The following is a 19955-nucleotide window of genomic DNA, read 5'->3' as shown; positions in this document are numbered from 1 at the left end:
CGCAATTGTCAAAGTGTGAGAGCGCTGAAACCTGAAAATTGGCCTGGGCAGGAAGGGTTTACCAGTGCCCTGTATGGAAGTGGTTAAGGAACCTCTAGCAAACATCAGAGAAAGCCTGGTTAACCCTTTCCTGCCACTGCCTCCCAGACCTTTAAGAGCTTTTAAATGCCGGGAGGTGGGAATTTGGGTCATGTGACCACTGGGATTGGCAGTCCCATGATCGTAATGCTCCCTATCGCTAGTATGTGTTGGGAGCTTTCCGTTCCCCGCTGGCGTCTGTGCATGAAGCGTGCAGGGCACGCGCTCTCAGCACAGAGATCTGTTTACATAAGACCGCATATATGTGGCCTCTCTGCGTTAAAGCCTGTTTGCCGAGAGGCCGCATATATGTGCCACATCACTGGAAACAGGTTAAGAAAGGCTGGTGTAAACAACAATTACCTCAACCCTAATCACTTTAAAAAAAGAAAATCACTAAACCTCAGCTTTACAATTTATGTTAAACAGTACCAGGGACAGTACTTATTCTGAATGAAGGGTGTCCTGTGTGCTGATGATGCTGTGTTATGTTGAAATCTGAAATCCTCTGCCCTTGTATATCCACACAGTGGTGATTATCCTGTGCTGTGGGAGTTAATACAGGCATGGCCAAAAATATTGGCACCCCTGCATTTCAGTCAGATAATGCACCACTTCGCCCAGGAAATTGTTGCAATTACAAATGTTTAGGCATTCTCATGTTTATTTTTTTGTTTGTATTGGTATGACACAAAGTGAAGAAACAAAAAGCCAAATCTGACACATTCCAAGCAAAACCCCAAAACTGGACTGGACAAAATTATTGGCACCTTGTCAAAATTGTAAGAAATAATTGCATTCCAAATTTTTGATGCTCCTGTAATCTGTAATTAAACTCTCCTGTATCAATTAACAGGTGCTGACAATATAGAAATCACATCAGCAACCAGTTAAAATGGTGAAAATGTTTTAATTGCAACACATTTCTGGGCAAAGTTGTGCATTATCTGAGAGAAATGTAGGTGTGCCAATATTTTTGGCCATGACTGTATAAGCAGCTGCACCTGTGACAAGCCTTCATAAGGTGCCAACTTTTTCAGTCCTTTCTACCCCATGTTCCATTCATAGGAGTTGTACTACTCCTTCAATGAAAAGATTGGAAAAGGGAGGACCTTTCATTCATCTACCCATCCTCCATTGATAGAACGCTTTTCATTGTGGGAACCAATAGTACAGTTTCTGTGAATGTTGCATGGGGGCAGAAAGAGTGGGCATATTCGGCACTTGACAAGTACCTCTCATAGGTCCAGCTACTCATATTAACCCCCGCAAAACCGGAAGATCACCGCTGCTGGGTTATCCAGAGACAGAGGACTTCACATTTCAACTTAACAAAGCAGCTACGAGTCATGGGACACTCTTCATTTATGGTAAATACCGGTCCTAATAGTGTTTACAAAAAAACTCACCAAGTTTCTGCATTAAACGATACAAATGCTGATAGATGTTATTTAGCGCAATTGGTGTACACAGGCTCTACAACTGACTTTATGTAGTGCTTTTCCCACCACACTGCCAGCAATGACATGAGTCATCTAATTCTCACCAGTTCTGCTTCTATTAGTGACAATGGATAAAGAACATACTGTACACAGGGGAAGTCAATAAAGCAGTAACACTTTTCTGTCTGCTGTTTTCTGTAGAACTAACCTTCATCTAATTCAGGAAAGCATTTGTGCCAATTTAGGTAACATTACTAACATGTGTGCCAAATTCAGGTAGTTCTAACTACCACCACCTAAAGAACCCATTTCCGTACAGTGGGGAAAATAATTATTTGATCCCTTGCAGAAGTGAAGGGTCTATAAATTTTATCATAGGTGTATTTTAAATGATAGAGACAGAACATCAACCAAAACTCCAGAAAAAAACACATGATACAAATGTTATGAATTGAGTTGCAGTTCAGTGAGTAAAATAAAATATTAGTGACATGACTTGGTATTTCGTGGAGAACCCCTTGCTTGGACCAAAATCCCTCCTGAGATGTGTGCAAACCTGGTTACCAACTACAAAAAACATCTTACCTCTGTGCTTGCCAACGAGGGTTTCTCTACCAAATACTAAGTCATGTTTTGTATGGGGATAAAATACTTATTTTACTCACTGAACTGCAACTCAATTTAGAACTTTTTTTTGTAATGTTTGAGTAAACTTAGGATTTAAATTCTTCTTGTGTAATAATATTATACAAGCACTTTATTATAGATTCAGGTATTTCCTCTGCTTCCCTTTTAGCTGTCAGCATCCCTTCTACAGGCAGAACATGCAGAACAGTATGAATAGACCTGCAAACCCAAATCATTACGCTCATAGGAAGCTTCATTGTTGCACACACTGGGGCTTCTGACATCACATTCAGGATAGTGGTGCCCAGCAGCAGACTCAGGGTTTTGGACGTTTACATAGGAAGGGTTTTACAGGTAAAAAAAAATGCATCAAATACATTGAATGCAAATATAATCCTATGAGAACATATTTGTTGAAATGAATGATCTGGCAACGGGGTCTCTTTAATGATAATGCAGCACACAGACACATTAATAAGTAACAATCCATCATCTTCTAAAGCCACCACTTACACAGTTTCTGCTGCAGCTTTTTCTCTTTCCAGAAATATATCATGAAAACTCCTCATTAATTCAGGAATATGCTATAAGCCCCAGGGAAAAAAGGCAACAAAGATAACAAGTGCTAAGAGGTACACTTTACTAAGTAAATCAGTTAAATTACAAAAAGGAAGCTAATTAGCACTATGAATATTCAGTGACGCCACTGATAAAGGGGGATTTCTTTCATTACAGTTACCCTGTGGAAAAGTACCATGCTTCCCATGTAATATAAACACAGGATGTTATTAGCAAAAACTGGACTTATCTTCCGACTGAGCTGTTATCTTCCTGACTTTTTAATTTGAAAATACTAGAGAGATTAGAAAAATAATTATCCCAGCATCCTTAAAAGAAAACTCCAAGCAAATATAAAAATCATTATTTAATCCCAGTTATTTATTCATTCTAAAAACTAATAAATATGATTTTGAACACTGCTGGAATAATTACTTGGAATCTATTTTCATATTACCTTCCCATAATCCCCTTCACACATGAAATAAAGCTGAAAATGGGTGGACTGCAGTATGAACCAATCAGGCTCTACTGCACTGTATAATACTTCTTATCAAACATGTTTTAGGCTTCGGAATTGTGCATAATTCTCATCCCTCTGCTCCTGTAACTGGCCCACTGCTTTTCCCAGAGGTCGACAGAGAACTTGAGGTAATGCATCTTTAATAGGATACTTAAAATAAAAGTGCTGAATGTGTGAAGGTGTGCTGATGGTACAATGTTTTTATAACCAATCATGTAATTACAGATAGTAATCACACATAATTAGCACACACTTTCAGCAACTGACGTGAGCATAGTCTCAATATCTACAGAAAAGAAGCAGGTAAGAATCTGCAATAGAGATTTCTACATTATTTTACTGTATTTCACATAGATGATTTTTCCAATACCACTATAGAGTCACTTCATTTTTTTCAGTTTTCAGTTGAAGAGTAGAGTAGCTATGGATACCATTTAATTTACTAGAGAACTTTGTATTATAAATTAATGCTTTTTTGTTTTGTTTTTTTAAGAAACTTTTTACCCTCTTTAACTTGTTTTTAATATCTCATCCTTACTGATCTCCTCCAGTGTACATGAAACTTCCGTCTACTTGAACTCACTTCAACAGTAGCTACATGTCATTGCTCCTGTGGGCCTTACTGACGGGGACAATTGGGGACCATGTGTGAGTACTGAGCATTGACACAGGTAACAGGGTGACAACACAGAAGAGCATTTGGGAGGCAGGGACAAAGCACTGTCACTTCATAACAGAAAGTGCCAAAACAAAGGCTTTCTTTGCAGGATTACTAGATATTATTTTAATGAATGCTGTAGATCAAAAATTTACTTTTGAAATTACATGAACACGCAAAAGACTATATGAAATCTTAGTAATTGTGTATACATACACTCTAACAAAATATGGGAAACAAAAGTGGATCTAAACACTGCCATTTAAAAGCCTGAAACAATAAAGTCGATATAGCCACCACACCTAAGGATTTGTAAGATGCAATATATACAATTTTTGATTTTTAGATAGACTTTAATCTCATTTCAAATGTTATTTTCAATCATTTTAAATCTGCAGCTTTCATTACATAATCCTACTATGCAGATTCTTGTTTAAACACTTAGAAGGCCCCATACATACTGGGAGTTTAGCCCTGGTGCTCAAGGCTCTAGCATTTGGGTGAGGGCAGAAGATACAGTGTACCATCCAGTTCTGCTGCAAGCAGCCTGGTAAACTCTATGACAGGCTGACGGTTGCTGGGGCTGAGTGGTGCACTGAGCAGTACTAACATTTGATACATTATGCACCCAGGGATGAATGCCAGAAATGCAAGAAGTCTACATTCTGGGCAGTTATCCTTGGGCGCATACTGCCCTCTCATAGAGTTTACCAGGCTGCTGGCATGGGTACTGGATAGTGTACTTGTGCCTTCTGCCACCACCTAATCACCACAGCTGGGTTAAATGCCCAGTGTGTATGGGGCCTTATCGGTAAAAACTGTATTCCAATTTTTCTCCTGCATTGTCCCCCTGTCATACGTATGTAATTTTGATGGAGACTTTAGGCAGCTGTGCTTATGTACACTGTGTAGGCAAGTTTCCCCTTAAGCTGTTGCTGAAGCAAATGAATATAGAAAGTAGATGCAAGAGGTTTTAGGAGAGAAGAACCACCAAACTATAAAAAAGGTGAAAACACTTTAAACTTTTTTCATTGCTTAAAAAAATGCTATAATACATGTAATGATCTTTATACTGGTCTAAATTTTAGACAGTTATACAGTATGTATGTTCAGACTGCTGGGAAACAGAGAGAGAGAAAAAATAGGAAGCTGAACATGAGAAAGATAAACTGAACCTAAGAAAGATAAACAGAAACATTTCCCTTCACTCACAAAGGAATCTTACAGAAAGTCCAGAGATAAGAAAAGCAGTGACTGCTCCCACTGCAGGAACACAACAAAAGTGATTTTCCCATATTGACAATGTTATTATTTGATAGAAGGATGCAGATATATCCCTTCACCATATGCACAGACATTTGAAGGGAGGTAATTTGTCGGACTTCAAATTCATGCCAAATCACACTACCCAATTTATAAAATGGTGCTATTCTTTGAGAGAACTGCAAAAGCCATCAAACACATTCTTGGTAAGGAGATATTGATTGTTCTCATCAGGTGCAGAGTAACAATGAAATAAATGTGCTGCAGTGAGCAGTAAGTGTTTCTCCCCATCATTGTACATGCTATCTGTCTTCACTTTCTGAATGACCATAGCTGAAAATTCACATGGAAACATATTTCCAAGAAGAGAGCTGGCAAGAGGTGACTGAGGAAAATGCCCTTAGGTTATTGTGGCAATACAATTAGTGCATGATATACACATTTACAGCACAGTCGTGCAACAATCTCCCAATCAGGCTTGAAAAACTAAATATGCACACTTCTGAAGTATTAAAAAGCTACCCATAGTCACTGTTCGGCCGACCATTCTTTACCCTGCTCCTTTGATTTTTTTAGTCAAGCTTTGCCGAGCTGGGTGGTGCCAAGAGGGCCAAAATTTAGCTGTATATGGCCAGCTGAAAGGCCAAGTTTGCCTATTTTTAATAAATCTCAGCTTTCCTATGTACCAATATACCATGAATGTACCTCTGTTGCAGAAAAGATAAAGTTTTCTCTATATTCTCGGGCAGGCATTACCTCAGCCACCAGTTTCTTCAGAAAATGCCTCCATGACTTCCTGGTAAAGGTCTTAAAGGTCTTAATTATAACACACCCTGCACCTGCCCCCCCCCCCCCCTTCCTTAAGAGATTGCTCCCACCAACCTCTGTATTTACATGCTTTTCCAATGCAATCACTGTTAGTGAACATTGTTTTTCCTGAATACATACCCAGTGTTTTGTCTGTAATCTCACCATACACTATACAATCTGATTGTACAATCTTCTTGAGATCTACCATTAACTATACAGTGCAAGGGCTTGCCTGATTGGATACAGAGTGATTGGATAGATAGGTGTGTCCTCCAATTATACACCTATAATGAACTAATCACACTTTATGTGCCATTAATTGTTAATGGCACTCCAACTGCAGAAGCAAACACGCATTTTGCTGCCTGCAAAAACGTACAGTAAAAAAATGTTCAAACCGAAACATTCCAAAATGCCCCATGGGCTACTTTGCTGTGTTTGATGCACATGCATGTTGTATGAAAAAATATGCCACAAAATATGCACTCCCACTTTGCTGGGTGTGATTGGAGCCTGAAAGTGAAATTAGTGTGTTTACACAAGAACAATGATAGCTAAGGCTGGCCATACACTATACAATTTTCTGTCCAATTTCTGCCCAATTTCCTTTAGATTTACCTTCAACTATGTAGTGCTAGGGCTTGCTTAATTGGACACAATTGAAAGTGCTGTTTAGGTTTGACCTCATATTATATGGTTTTTGGTAAATTTAAAGCAAAAATCTCAAGAAAATTGTATAATGTATGGCCAGCCTTAGTATCTCCATCTAGTCTCTCTCGTGTACTTCTATAAAGCTGACCATACACTATGTCACAGGTGTCAAACTGATGGCCCTCCAGCTGTTGCCAAACTACAAGTCCCATGAGGCACTGCAAGATTGACAGTTACAAGCATGACTCCCAAAGGCAGAAGCATGATGGGACTAGTTTCGCAACAGCTAGAGGGCCGCAAGTTTGACACCCATGCACTGTGCAGTCTGATTGTACAATCTCTGTATAATTTCCTTTAGATTTACAAAAACTATGTAATAGGTGGACCCACTTGAACAATCTATTAAATTTGTATCAAATCAAGCAGGCCCTTGCACTACATAGTTGATGAAAGATCTAAAAGAGACTGTACAGTGTTTGAGCACCTTAAGGGAAGATGTAGAAAAGTGCCTGGAAATAAAAAAAAAAAAAGAGGTGGTCCAGTAATGAGGGAGGTGTTGTCCAGAGAGGTAAAACACGCTCTGTTCTGTGATGCAGTTGGGTAGTGCATGATGCGATATGAAGGTTCCTGAATGGTCACGTAATGCTACAGGAAGTCAGGGCTTAAAATGTATTTTTTTTTAAATTTGGAACAGAGAGGTGCAGATTGAAGGCTGCCATAGACTAGGTAAGTGAGCGATAAGCACATTGTACATTGGGATAGCTTGGGTAGAAAAGACATTAGAAAAGACTTCTTTTTATTATGAAAAGTGAAACTCTGCCTGAAAAGGTGAACTTTGCCTTTAGAGTGATACTAAATGCTACTTTTTTTTTTGCTTTAAAATAAAACATTTTTATACTTACCTGCTCTGTGCAATGATACTGCACAGAGCGGGTATTTTCACGATCTGCCCTGCTCCCTCCTTACAGAAGTTTGGCTGCAGGGGCAGACTGGCAACTCATGGGGCCCCCCGGGCAATAGGGGATCATGGGGCCCCTGTGTCCTTGCCCAAACTCAAAAAAGCCTATGAAAAAGGTACCATCTCATGGGGCCCCCTACTGACCCCAGCCCCTCGGGCAGTGCCCAAGTTTGCAAATGGTCAGTCTGCCCCTGTTTGGCTGCCAATGGCTTCTGCTGCCGCCTGTGTCCTCTGAGTCCAGGAAGCGGTGGAGCAGTGCTGCAGCCAGGACAGCAACGGAGTGTTGAGAGGAACCAGGTAGGTGTTTAGGACACGTAGAGGAATATTTTTTAACTTAATGCATAGAATACATTAAGGTAAAAACTGTTTTGACTTTAGAACCACTTTAGGTTGCATAAAAAGACATACCTATTGAGCTCAGCCTTACATAGGATCAATTTGGTATGTAACTGATTTTATATTTTTCTCTCTTTCAAAAGCAAAGAAAAACAGCTAACCCATCATAGCTGATTATTCAATGGCAGATATAGACTGCAGAAAAATGGCAGCTCTAATTTACCCTGTTCCCTTTAAGCAACACAAGGCAGTATGTTCATGACTGCCGTTACTGAACCATAGGCAGTAATGGGTAGCATTGAAGAGCTGATGTTCTTGTTAACAGGTAGACTGTTCAAGGGATTAATTGTTTATATATCAACAAACAAACCTCTTCATTTATAGCCAGTTTTAGGATTTGAGTCCATAATCACAAAGGCTTGGTTCACACTGACTTGGGATCTGACTTGTGAAATCCCAAGTCGCATGACATGTGAAATCCTATGTTAGTCAATGAGAGCTGTCTTGATTAGCACTATTGAAGTCGCTCCGACTTTAGAAAAGGTTCCTGAAAAGGTTCCTGTACTACTTCAAAGCGACTTCAATCCAACTTGTTCCCATAGACTTTAATGGAAGTCGCCTCCAAGTCGGATCCCCATCTAAATTGATGTGATTTAGATCTGAAATTAGAGGAAGGTTACCCAGGCATTCCCTGAAAGTTGCTTCAGAGTTGCTGCAAAGTCGCTTCAAAGTAGTTGCTGCAGATCATCGCTCCCAGAGCAAAATGCTATCATGCTGGTTTACAACTTAATCAGCATATAGCTCTGGTGAGTGTATTAATTTCATCTGGTGTCGGATTTGCACATGGGTGTTTGTTTCAAGATTGATGTTAAGTTGATATCGGATTATCACTGTTTATGGTGGCTGGACTTATGTTTATATTTATGGACTTTATTTGTTATTTCTATTATTTATCCTTGCATTTTTTGTGAATAACTAGCGCACTCTTTATACACAATTTCACCTTTTTTGGTTAGAGGTGCTGCTTATTATTTATCTTGTATTTTCTGTGGCACTTCCTATATTTGTTACAGTACTCAAGTCGTCTGGCAAAGTTACACTGTAAGTCGCAAGACTTTCAGGTCGCAGTAGCGTGAACGAAGACAAACAGAACTTCAGCACAGACACTGATAAAATGAATTCTAAACTCATAACTTTTGCGATGCATTAGAAATAAAAGAACACAGTGTACCAAAGTTGTTTTTTCCTTTTGGTACTGGGCTAAGATGCTCCTCATATGGTGTCACTGGGTTGCATATAAATGGTGAGAAGGAGAAACAATGGTCTCTTTCTTAATGGGTGTTTTTTTACTCAACAATAGCAAACTAAGAGGCACAATGGTCAGTTTTCCACTACCATTCTTTTAGATCTCTATACAAATGTACATGTGTTTGATAAATTGGCAACAGGGCACTTAAAATCCTTACAAAGGAATCATAGTGTAAATAGGAGAAACATTATATAAAGCCTCAATGCTTGTTGTCTGATCTGTGTTAATGCACACCACATTCTGTATATATGGCATGGAAAAACTGCTCTGCTGTAGAAAGGGCAATGTGGAAATAAATATGTAAAAGAAAAGCCTTTATTCTTCTACGTTTTGTTTTGCTATTAAAACACCACAGCATAAATTAGTGGGTGTGATTTGATAGCGGCTCTAGCATCTGATATACTATATGTTACTGTTGAGTACATGTATGCTAAGTAATGTGTAACTGTAACACTTTCAGGTGTGTATTACCAGAGATCATCATACTTTCCCTGACAACACCTTTATGTGCTTTTTTTCTCCAGAAGGAAGTGGCCATATCTGTTAAGCCAACTACATCCTGGACTGTGATGTTGGCAGGATCATATAACTCCTGGTACCCATGCACCTCTTGGCTCTGTTCACTGATGTCCCATACAGATCAGTCCCTGCTGCAGCCTTGTACTTTTTGTCTTGTTACAAAGCTACAATGTTTCAGTCTTCTGGTTGCCGAGAGGAGACTTAAGAAAATGCTTCCTCCTGTCTGCAGCACATCATCTCAGACTAAGCATAGTCATTTGTCTGGAAATTAGTAACTGTTTTTAATGATCAAAGGTAGGTATTTTCTGAAACATTATACTTTTGATGTATATTGTGACAGGTTAAGTATTCAGGTCTCCTGCAATCACTGGCACAACAAAAGCTCCAATTTATTAGTCACAAAGTATAATGGTCAGGAAATTACTCACACCAGCTTGTAAATATACTTAAAGGTCTTCTTTACGTGTATTTATGCTGAGCAATGTGTAAAGCACCACTTTCACATATGACAATGTCTTCATTTACTTTTCTCTCCAGGACCATGGTACAAACATTGATTATGCATTATACAGGGTCAGCACCTACATTCTGGACTGAGATACTGACTCAAAGATATCACAATCATGCAAATCCTGGTGTCTTTTGGCTGCTGTTTAGAATCTGTTCACACTAGTGTGATTTCAGATGCAACTTGAGTTTCACTACATAAACGCACTGAAAGCAGGATCAAAATCTGATCACAGCAGTGTGAACCTAGCCCTACAAATGTCTCAAATGTATCAGCCACTGTTGCAGCCTCTCGCCTTGTGACTTGTTTCAAAGTTACAATGTTGCAATCTGAGTTATTCCATTTGCAGAAACTGATAGCATTATCTCAGCCCTGGCAAAATTGTGTGGAGTTTCCGGCTAGGTTCACACTAGAACTCGTTGAAGGAAATTCACACAGCGTTCATAGCTCACTGCAGTTTCGATGCAGTGGGTTTCAATGTTAACAACACCCCAAATGCAGTGCATTTGTCTGCACCAGATCGCATGGTACAAAAGTACCTTGCGATCCAGTTGCAGTGCGCTTCCGAAAATAGTGCATGCACCAATTGCGATGCCATGCAATTTGAGCCCATTCAAAATAAATGGGCTCAAATCACACCGCACTGAATCACATGGAAATCGAACAGGTACATGCAGCACATTCCTGTGTGATTCACAGTGTGGGGCAGGACTAAAAGAAGTATGGCCAAAGCTTTTTTGGCTGAACTTTACTTGAGGGTCACAGCAGCAGGGGCGGACTGACAACTCATGGGGCCCCCTGGGCAATAGGGGATAATGGGGCCCCTGTGTCCTTGCCCAAACTCTAAAAAGCCTATGAAAAAGGTACCAGGGGCATCTCATGGGGCCCCCTACTGACTCGGGCAGTGCCCGAGTTTCCAAATGGTCAGTCTGCCCCTGCACAGGAGTACATTTTCTTATGCTGTCCTGTGACCTAGAATATTTTATCAATATTGTCAGGATCCACCTGGCTGACTGATTGATAGGTGACTCTGCATTTCAGCAAGTAGCTGAAAGCTGGAACTTACTGTGCCTGCCCCCTTCCCAGCCTAGTGCTCTAGTGACTGCTGGAGAAGCAGAGTGGACTGACAGTCACTGCTGTCTTTTGGTCTCTCAGCTCTCTTATAGTTGAAGTGAGGCAGATGCAACTTCACACAGATGCTGCACAATAGAAGTGTGTATGTATGTTCTTTTTTTATAATCCATTAAGGATCGTTCTTTAATAGTCATGGCAGTGGTGTATTTACTGCGAGGCAAACAAGGCATTTGCCTAGGGCAGCAATTTTTAGGGGGGGCGGTACTGCCCCCCCTGGAAGGAGGGACCTGGTGATCAGCAACGGACTGACACATACAGGGCTGCCATCAGAGGGGTACCACTGGTACTCCTGTAGGTGGCCCGGACAGCAGGAGGAATGAGTGGTGGGGGAGGGCAGTTGCAGAACAATGCACTTTGTATCTCTCCCTCCAGCAGCTGAAAGCCGGTTTCTCCCCCTCTCTCCTTTCTGCTGCTGGAGGGAGAGACAGACCTAGCTGGATCGAGGGGGTGCCCTGGTGTTCCTGAGTGGCTGGTCTCCGCTGAGCTCCTTTCCCTGCCCACACTCAGAGCCAGGACAAGGGGACAGCCCGGAGCAGGGAGAGGAGAGGTGGCAGAGAGGAAAGAGCCAGGAGGAGGTGAGCTGTGTTGTGTTCTCCGAGCTCACCCTCCTGTCAGAACAGTCCTCCTTCATGCAGCACATGAGACAGGATCACAGAGAGATCGTATGGGACTGTACACACACCCACACACGATTATTGAAACATATTCGTGAGAGAGAGAGTTCAATGATCATCATCAGACAACCAGCTTTAATTCAAGGGGTTGAACATAAATATCAAGTACAAATTTTAGGAACTGCAACCATTTTTATACACAGACCCTCCATTTTCAGGGGCTCAAATGTAATTGGACAAATGAATATAATCATAAAAAAAAATGTTCATTTTTAATATTTTGTTGAGAATCCTTTACAGGCAATGACTGTTTGAAGTCTGGAACCCATTGACATGACCAAAGACTAGGTTTCCTCCTTTCTGATGCTTTACCAGGCTCTAACTGCAGATGTCTTCAGTTGTTCTTTGTGGGGCTTTCTGCCTTTAGTTTTGCCTCCAGCAAGTTAAATGCATGCTCAATCGGGTTGAGATCAGGTGATTGACTCGGCCATTTCAGAATATTCCACTTCTTTTCCTTCAAAAGCTCCTGGGTTGCTTTTGCAGTGTGTTTTGGATCATTGTCCATCTGTACTGTGAACCGCCATCCAATCAACTTTGCTGCATTTGGCTGAATCTGGGCTGACAGTATATCTCTAAACATTGTAGAATTCATCCGGCTGCTTCTGTCTTCTGTCACATCATCAATAAACACCAATAACCCAGTGCCACTGGAAGGCATGCATGCTCATGCCATCACACTGCCTCCACCATGTTTTACAAATGACGTTGTGTGCTTTGGATCATGAGCTGTTCCAAGACTCCTTTACACTTTTTTCTTCCCATCATTCTGGTACAGTTTAATCTTAGTTTCATCCATCCAAAGAATGTTTTCCAGAACTGGTCTGACTTTTTTAGATGTTTTTTTGGAAAAGTCTAATCTGGTTTTTCTATTCTTCAGGCTTATGAATGGTTTGCACCTTGTGGTGAACCCTCTGTTTTTGCTCTCATGAACTCTTCTCTTGATTGTAGACTTTGTCAATGATACGCCCACCTCCTTGAGAGTGTCCTTCACTTGTCTGAATGTTGTGAATGGGTTTTTCTTTACCATAGAGAGATTCCTGCGATCATCCACCACTGTTGTCTTCCATGGACATCCATGCCTTTTTATGTTGCTGAGCTCACCAGTGTGTTCTTTCCTCAGAATGTCTCAAAATGTAGCTGCTCTCTGATGGATTTGTTTTATTTTTGAAGCCTTACAATGGCCTGTTTCACTTGCATTGACAGCTCCTTTGAACACATGATGTATGTTCACAGCAATAGATTCCAAATGTAGATACCACACTTAGAATCAGACCTTTTACTGGTTTAATTGATGAAGACATAATAAAGGAGTATCCCACACCTTGCCATGAAACAGCTTTTGATTCAATTGTCCAATTACCTTTGGTCCCTTGAAAAAGGGGGGATGGCTACCCTTAAGAGATGTAATTCCTAAACCCTTCTCCAATTTGGATGTACATATCCTCATATTAAACCTGATAGTGTGCACTTTCCGCCCATATCTATTATATAACTATAGCTTGAATATGTTTTGGTAAACATTTTGTGTCCAAATATATACAGTATATATATATATATATATATATAAATACACACACACACACACACACACACGATCATTGTGTGTGTGTGTGTGGGGGGGGGGGTAGTAAAATTTTTGTGTTGCCTAGGGCAGCACAAAACCTAAATACACCACTACATCAAGAAAAGAGCTTTTTCCAAAAAAAAAAAAAGTTGTTGCTGTAGTATATTGCAACATGTTAAACATTTATTAGTGCAGACTAACAGGTCAATTTTAGGACATATGCCTTTAAAGTGGTTGTAGCTTTTTGCATGAATTTCCACTTTACAAAAAATGTTGTAGTTGCACTTGAAGCTGGCTGAGGCCCTATTTGAGATATGTCAAATTTAGAATTTTAGGGAACTCATGATGGAGAGCCTTTGCTAATAATTATCAGTTAAGATATAAAAATGGTATGAATATCACCCCATCACAAAATGTGCAGAAAAGTTATGCTGGAGTGCCAGCTGTCCAACACAATTTGAATCGAAGTTGGTCTCAAAGCTTGGGGACTGACATCACATGACACAACCAACCAGGTTGAATCCACTTCAGTCAATGCCAGATGGCCGGAGAATCAACTTTGCTTCCCTAAGGTCCCATTCGCACCTGAGTGATTTGTAGCTCGAAGTTCCAAAACTCTTGAGGAGAAAAAAAAATCAATTATTCCCAATGGAGATGGTTTATATCTCCACTCCAAGTCGCCTGAAGCCAAACGCCTGAAGCTCAAACAATTTCTGGAGGTTTCTTGGTTGCTCAAATTGGGCAGATTTTCATATTTTTAAGTGGTTTTCTTTCCATAAAAAATTAATGGAAATGCGTGACTGGTGCGTTTTTGCACGCATTTGCTAATTTTGTTTCATGTTTTTACTTGTTTTTCTGCTCAGATGAAAAATGTAAAAAATAATAATAATGTATCAATAAATAAATGTAAAATATAAATAATCATAAATAAAATGAATACCATGTAATAAATAACTAATAATTAACCCTAAAAAAATATATTAAATACATTATGAATAATAATAAAATAATAACAATAATAAGCACCCAAACCTGAACAAAAAAAATAAAATAATATTAACAATTTATTATTGCTATTCTACCATCACTCCATGTTTATCATACCACCCCTGAGCAACGCAGTGTAAAAGTGTTTTAGCATGCAGGCTGTGTGGTTGAGCCCTTAAAATTAAAAAATTTAAAAACTTAAATACTAAGGGCACATTTACACTGATGTGCTGTGGTTTTCCTGAACTGCATGTGCAGCACAGTGTATCCACGGGTTTAGAGTGAGTTACCTGTGCTTTGCTATAGAGTTCTATTACATCAGACAGTTTTAGTGCACTTTCATAAAACGCATCAAAACAGCCTGATACAATAGAAGTTTATGGCAAAACGCAGGTAACTCGCACAAGGGTACACTGCACATGCACTGCAGGAAAACCTTGCTGTATCAGTGTAAAAGGGGCTTAAGATGCATTGTTACAACACAGACCAAGCACATGCATAATATGCATCATAAAGTGAGCCTGCTGTTGTGAACAAGGCCCTATGTGCATTTGGTGCAGAAATATGAAAGGAAGGGGGAATGAGAGTATGTGCTGCAAAGTGCGCAACTGGATGCTTTACAGCATGAGCAATCCTGCAGTGATGTCTGATTAATATTTAAAATGGTCACTTCCTGGCTCTTTTCTCAGTTTTTCACCAAAAAAGTGACATGGTGATAAATCTAGGAGATTTTTCTCCATATTTATCAGGGTCATAGGTAATTTTTTGTGCTTTTCACCATTTATTAAACAGATACATTTCTATTACTTTCTCTGTATTTTTCAGTAAGAATTCACAGTAAAGGAATGAAAAAAAAAATAGTTTTTACTTCCTACCTGACTTATCACCATTAAACACCTCACTAGGGACTTATCCCCATATATTTATTAAATGCACAGAAAAATATGTAAGTATGATTGTAAGTGCTGAGTCTGTCAATATCAGTTTGTCTTTGTCTGACCATCCATCACAGTCTATAGGTATCAATGCTTGTTATGCAGGGTACACATGAGAAAATTTTTCTTTTGTTCAACCCAACAGCCTGAATAGAAAAAAATGGTCAAATCACCGTACTAACACAAGCCATGTTAGTGCAGCGATCTTCCCCGTTGTGCTATTATGACAGGGGATGGCCATTGGCTGTCAGCATTGATCAGAAGCCAGTCAGATGCTGGTTTTCCAACATACCCATTCAACAGAAGCTGGCCGTAATACCAGCTTCTGTTTATCAGGCAGCTGTATAGGCCTAAAGTCAGCAGGTTCCTGCCAAACCAACCATTTTTGGCTGATTTTTGGCCCATGTGTACCCAGATTTAGCCCTTGTAAGGCCTAGTTTACACTTGCAGTTGAGGGTGGTAAAATCAGGAGGCTGAATCTCATTCTTACAGCTATCCCCCACCCCCAAGCTGCAAGGCAGTTGTATAAGAGGTATACACATTCCATGATTGCACTGTGTCATGGCAAAAATGATCAAAAATGAATAAGTGAATTGGCCATGCTGCAACCTCCCTGCAGCTGCATGCAATGCACACAGTTTCAGCATGCTGGTGCAGGCTTTTAGGGTTTAAAACAGATGGTGAGGAAGCATTATTTGCCTTCTCACCATCTGTAACTCCTAAAAGCCTGCACCACCACATCACTCAGGTACTTGAATGGGTCACATTCAGCACTGCCTAGCGAACACATCAGAGAGAATAATTTTTGCCATGCCGCAATGTAAAGCATTACATCCACAACATGTGTAAACCCCTGTGTGTGGCTCGCTTCTCAGAGGGCTAACACAGGTAAAAACAAGCCCAAAAGCATTTAAAGATCAATTGAAGTCAGAGAGGCAGATACAAAGTCAAATTGTACAAAAGGCTTTCATTTTCTCAGCCTAACCTAATTTTCCTGTTACAGCAGTGCTATGGATGTTTAACCTCTTGGCACCGGCCAAACGCAAATGTGCAGCCTCCCGGCATCTGGGCCTAGACGCCGAGTGGCCAGACATTTGCGTTCTATTAAAAAAAAAACATATGTGCTCAGAGCGCGTGCCCTGCGCACTCCCAACACACACGTTCGGTACTCACGGAAAGGTCCCAATCTCCTCTTTCGATCAGGACCTTTCCCGATCATGTGACCGCCATGACAGTAAATCACGGCGGTCACATGACCCTAAAACCCCACCCCGCCTCCCGGCTTCTGGAACCCTTAAAGGGCCGGGAGGTGCCGGTGCCAAGGGGTTAAGTATGGCTGTACAGTCCAAAAAATACCACATTTAAAAATAGTAAATTCAGTAATTGGCACTAAGTAACAGAACTGGTGTGATACATCCCTCACTTCTTCTGCAATAAAAGTCTGTGTGAGGAAGCTTGAAGAGTGTGCTTCTTACTCTGATATGCCACCACAGACCACTGCAGTGTGAGGGTAGATAGTAGCACTGTTTGAAAACTGTTTTTTAAAGCATTTCCAAGCAAAAATCAGTCACAAACTAGAACATGCAGGAGAAAACAGGAATTTAATGATATAAAAAGGTACGAGACTTCATTTGGGCTTTACAGATATTATAAGGAAAGATTTATGTGCTACACTTTTTACACTAAAGCTTAACTTTTAGCCTAAGATCAGTATTTTGTGTCTGACAGGTCAACTTTAAATTTAGGGAGCTACTATTACTGAATGAATAATCACAGAACATGTCCAATAGATAAATACTGTGCAGGCAGAATTCTGAGAATACATTCCCCATCACAAGACCAAAAGCATTAGTACTGTGTATTAGTCAGATATGTAACTGATGCTTGGGTGACATTTTCCAAAAGTTCATGAGTACTCACCAGATTTTCTTGCTTTCAAGGCAATAACAGCTGCAAGTTCCCGCTGCACCTAATAAACCACAAAGAAAAAAAAAGGTTAATTTATGAAAGGCACATATGCATTAAAAGCTGTGCCTATTCACATATAACTAATTTCCCTACTCAGTCTTATGAAGTTGACATTTTGTATTATGCAAATCTCAGAACAGTTAAATTTGAAATAAAATTCTGAGTTTTTTTTACTACTCAAAATATAGAATACAATTGTAAACAAGTAACAAAATTCACTACAGCCTGCCTATATCATATTCACTTACAGCATAGAAAATATTGTCACTTAACACAATTCCAAAATTGCTGCCCTAAGGAAATATATAGTTTTGCATGGCATTTCCTTTTGTATTCATTGTGGTCAGGATTAAACAGTAGCATATTTATTTATTTTTTTAAATAAGTATGGGTTATGAAAAAAAACAAACTCATCTACATGGATGCAGCTTTGCTCTGATGCTGCATCTGTCTTCCGCTGGCCCTGCACTAAGAACTGAGCGATCAAACAATGCTGAACCTGAACCAGTTGACTGGCATCAGCAGACAGCGGTCTTTAGACCGCTGTCGGCTGAAAACAGGTCACAGGAGTGAAGAATGAACTGTACTCCTGTGATCGCCAGGAGAAGTATAGCCAAAATAGCTTTGCTATACTTCTCCTTTATTATTAAAAATATTTTGCATTCTCATTTTTAGTGAGCAGATTAAGCTGTAGGTTCTTTTTCATGTGTATTTAGGCCATGCTAACCTGCTTTGTTAAAAAAAAAAGCTTGTTGTTTACCAAACACAATAGCTCAAGCTGAGATTTATACACAAAGTGAATGAATCAGAAGATCACTCCTTCCTCACTGTCTGTTCAATGACTTCCACCTAAAGTTTCAATTAACCAAAAATTGAAAGTAAACAGTTTCTGCTACTGTCAGAGCTTCTGCAGTGACACCAGAGATATGGAGGCACCATGTGTGCATATAGAGATGCACAATTTTTCTTTCTAAATAATGGTGGACATAGATGGGCAGAACAAATCATAGAAGTGGTAGGACCGGACATGAAATGTTAATGTTATTGATGTCATTTATGCAAGCATAGCACTTCCTTCTTCAATTTTCTCACTACAAATTTTAACAAGAAAGGTGCAGAACTGAGCCAGCTTGTAAAATCTCCTTTACAATAGGTGTCTCTGACCACAGTAAAAAATGAAAAATATTTACAAATATCGCAACTGAGTGCTTTAGGTTCTTTTAGCTTATCACAAATTCCTCACTCCAAGAGGCCTCCTCTGCCCTTCAACCCTCCTTCAGCAATCTTTAACTTGCTTTTTAAAAAAAAAAAAAAAAAAAAAAGGTCCTAAACCTGTTGTTCAGCAATCTTCCACCACACTGGTTCCCACTGTGATCACCAAACTTCTGAAGCTGGTCTGCATGCTGGTCTCCCAACTAGTCTTGTTGCCGCCTACTTGTCAGTTTCATCTTACTTCTACTGTAATCAGTGAAGAACCATCAGTGTCTATATCTGCAAAAATAGGTGTAGGTGCTAGGAGTACCAACTCTCACTCAAAGCCCTGAAGAACAGAAGGTTGGCTGTCACAGTGCTGTTGGTATTACTGTGTGCAAGGGGTGGGCATAGGGGTGCCAGAATTGTTTTTTCTTAATTATGGCCAGAGTTCTACTTTAAAGCCAAATGGCAGGTCAAAACACCATTTATTTCAGCTATGTATTCATTAAAATCATTAAATGTTTTCTATATACAGTTACTTAAAATTCTGTTTATATTTTAGCTCCCTGTTGTAACCTACACAGCAATTCTCTGACCGGGAGAGGGAATGTTAGCATTCCGACGCAATGAAGGTTCCAATTTTTTTCACAGGAAAAAAAAGAGCACAGGGTTGACCTGCTCAGTGTGCTGCTGCTCCTCCACTACCCAATCAACCAGCTGAGGAATAGCTGAGGAGGCAGAAATTTAGCAGCCATTTTTCCTACTGATAAAATACATGCATGTTTACTGTTTCCGTTGTCAAATAATTTTTAATTGTCTATCACTTTACATACATTTACTACACTGCACAGTCAGACATATGGCGCACTTAGGGTGAGATTTACTAAAACTGGAGCCTGCAAAATCTGGTGCAGCTCTATATAAAAACTAATTAGGTTTTATTGTCAACGCTTAATTGAACAAGCTTACATTAGAAGCTGATTGGCTACCATGCATAGCAGCACCAGATTCTGCGTGCTCCAGTTTTAGGAAATTGACTCCATAGCTTCTAAAAAAGCAATTAATCTTCCTGATCCAGTGTTTCAGCTTTCTTTGTCACCTCTTTGCTTCCACCATTCTCATTGGACAGTGAATAAAGATCATTGCTACTGTCCTTTAAGTAGAGCACTGCCCAAGAAACAGTAATACTTAACTAGAAAGTTTGTGCACCAAAACAATGAAAAGGTAAAGCAGAAAGTATACATGTGTTTAGATGCTTG

At 39.9% G+C, this 19955-nt stretch overlaps 1 protein-coding gene across 1 annotated transcript in view; it reads right to left on the bottom strand.

The window, feature by feature from the left end:
* Window positions 1-19955, bottom strand: part of RAPGEF5 (Rap guanine nucleotide exchange factor 5) — a 393851-nt gene that overhangs the window by 192447 nt on the left and 181449 nt on the right. The window contains exon 7 of the mRNA XM_089673151.1: window positions 17455-17503. Within this exon, the coding sequence (XP_089529277.1) occupies window positions 17455-17503 (49 nt within the window). The remainder of the gene's footprint in view (window positions 1-17454; window positions 17504-19955) is intronic.

Source organism: Staurois parvus, unplaced genomic scaffold, assembly GCF_062004578.1.
Source record: "Staurois parvus isolate SC_StPar_1 unplaced genomic scaffold, SC_StPar_1.0 ptg000136l, whole genome shotgun sequence".
Lineage (NCBI taxonomy): Eukaryota > Metazoa > Chordata > Amphibia > Anura > Ranidae > Staurois > Staurois parvus.
This window is presented reverse-complemented; position numbering and strand designations above follow the sequence as displayed.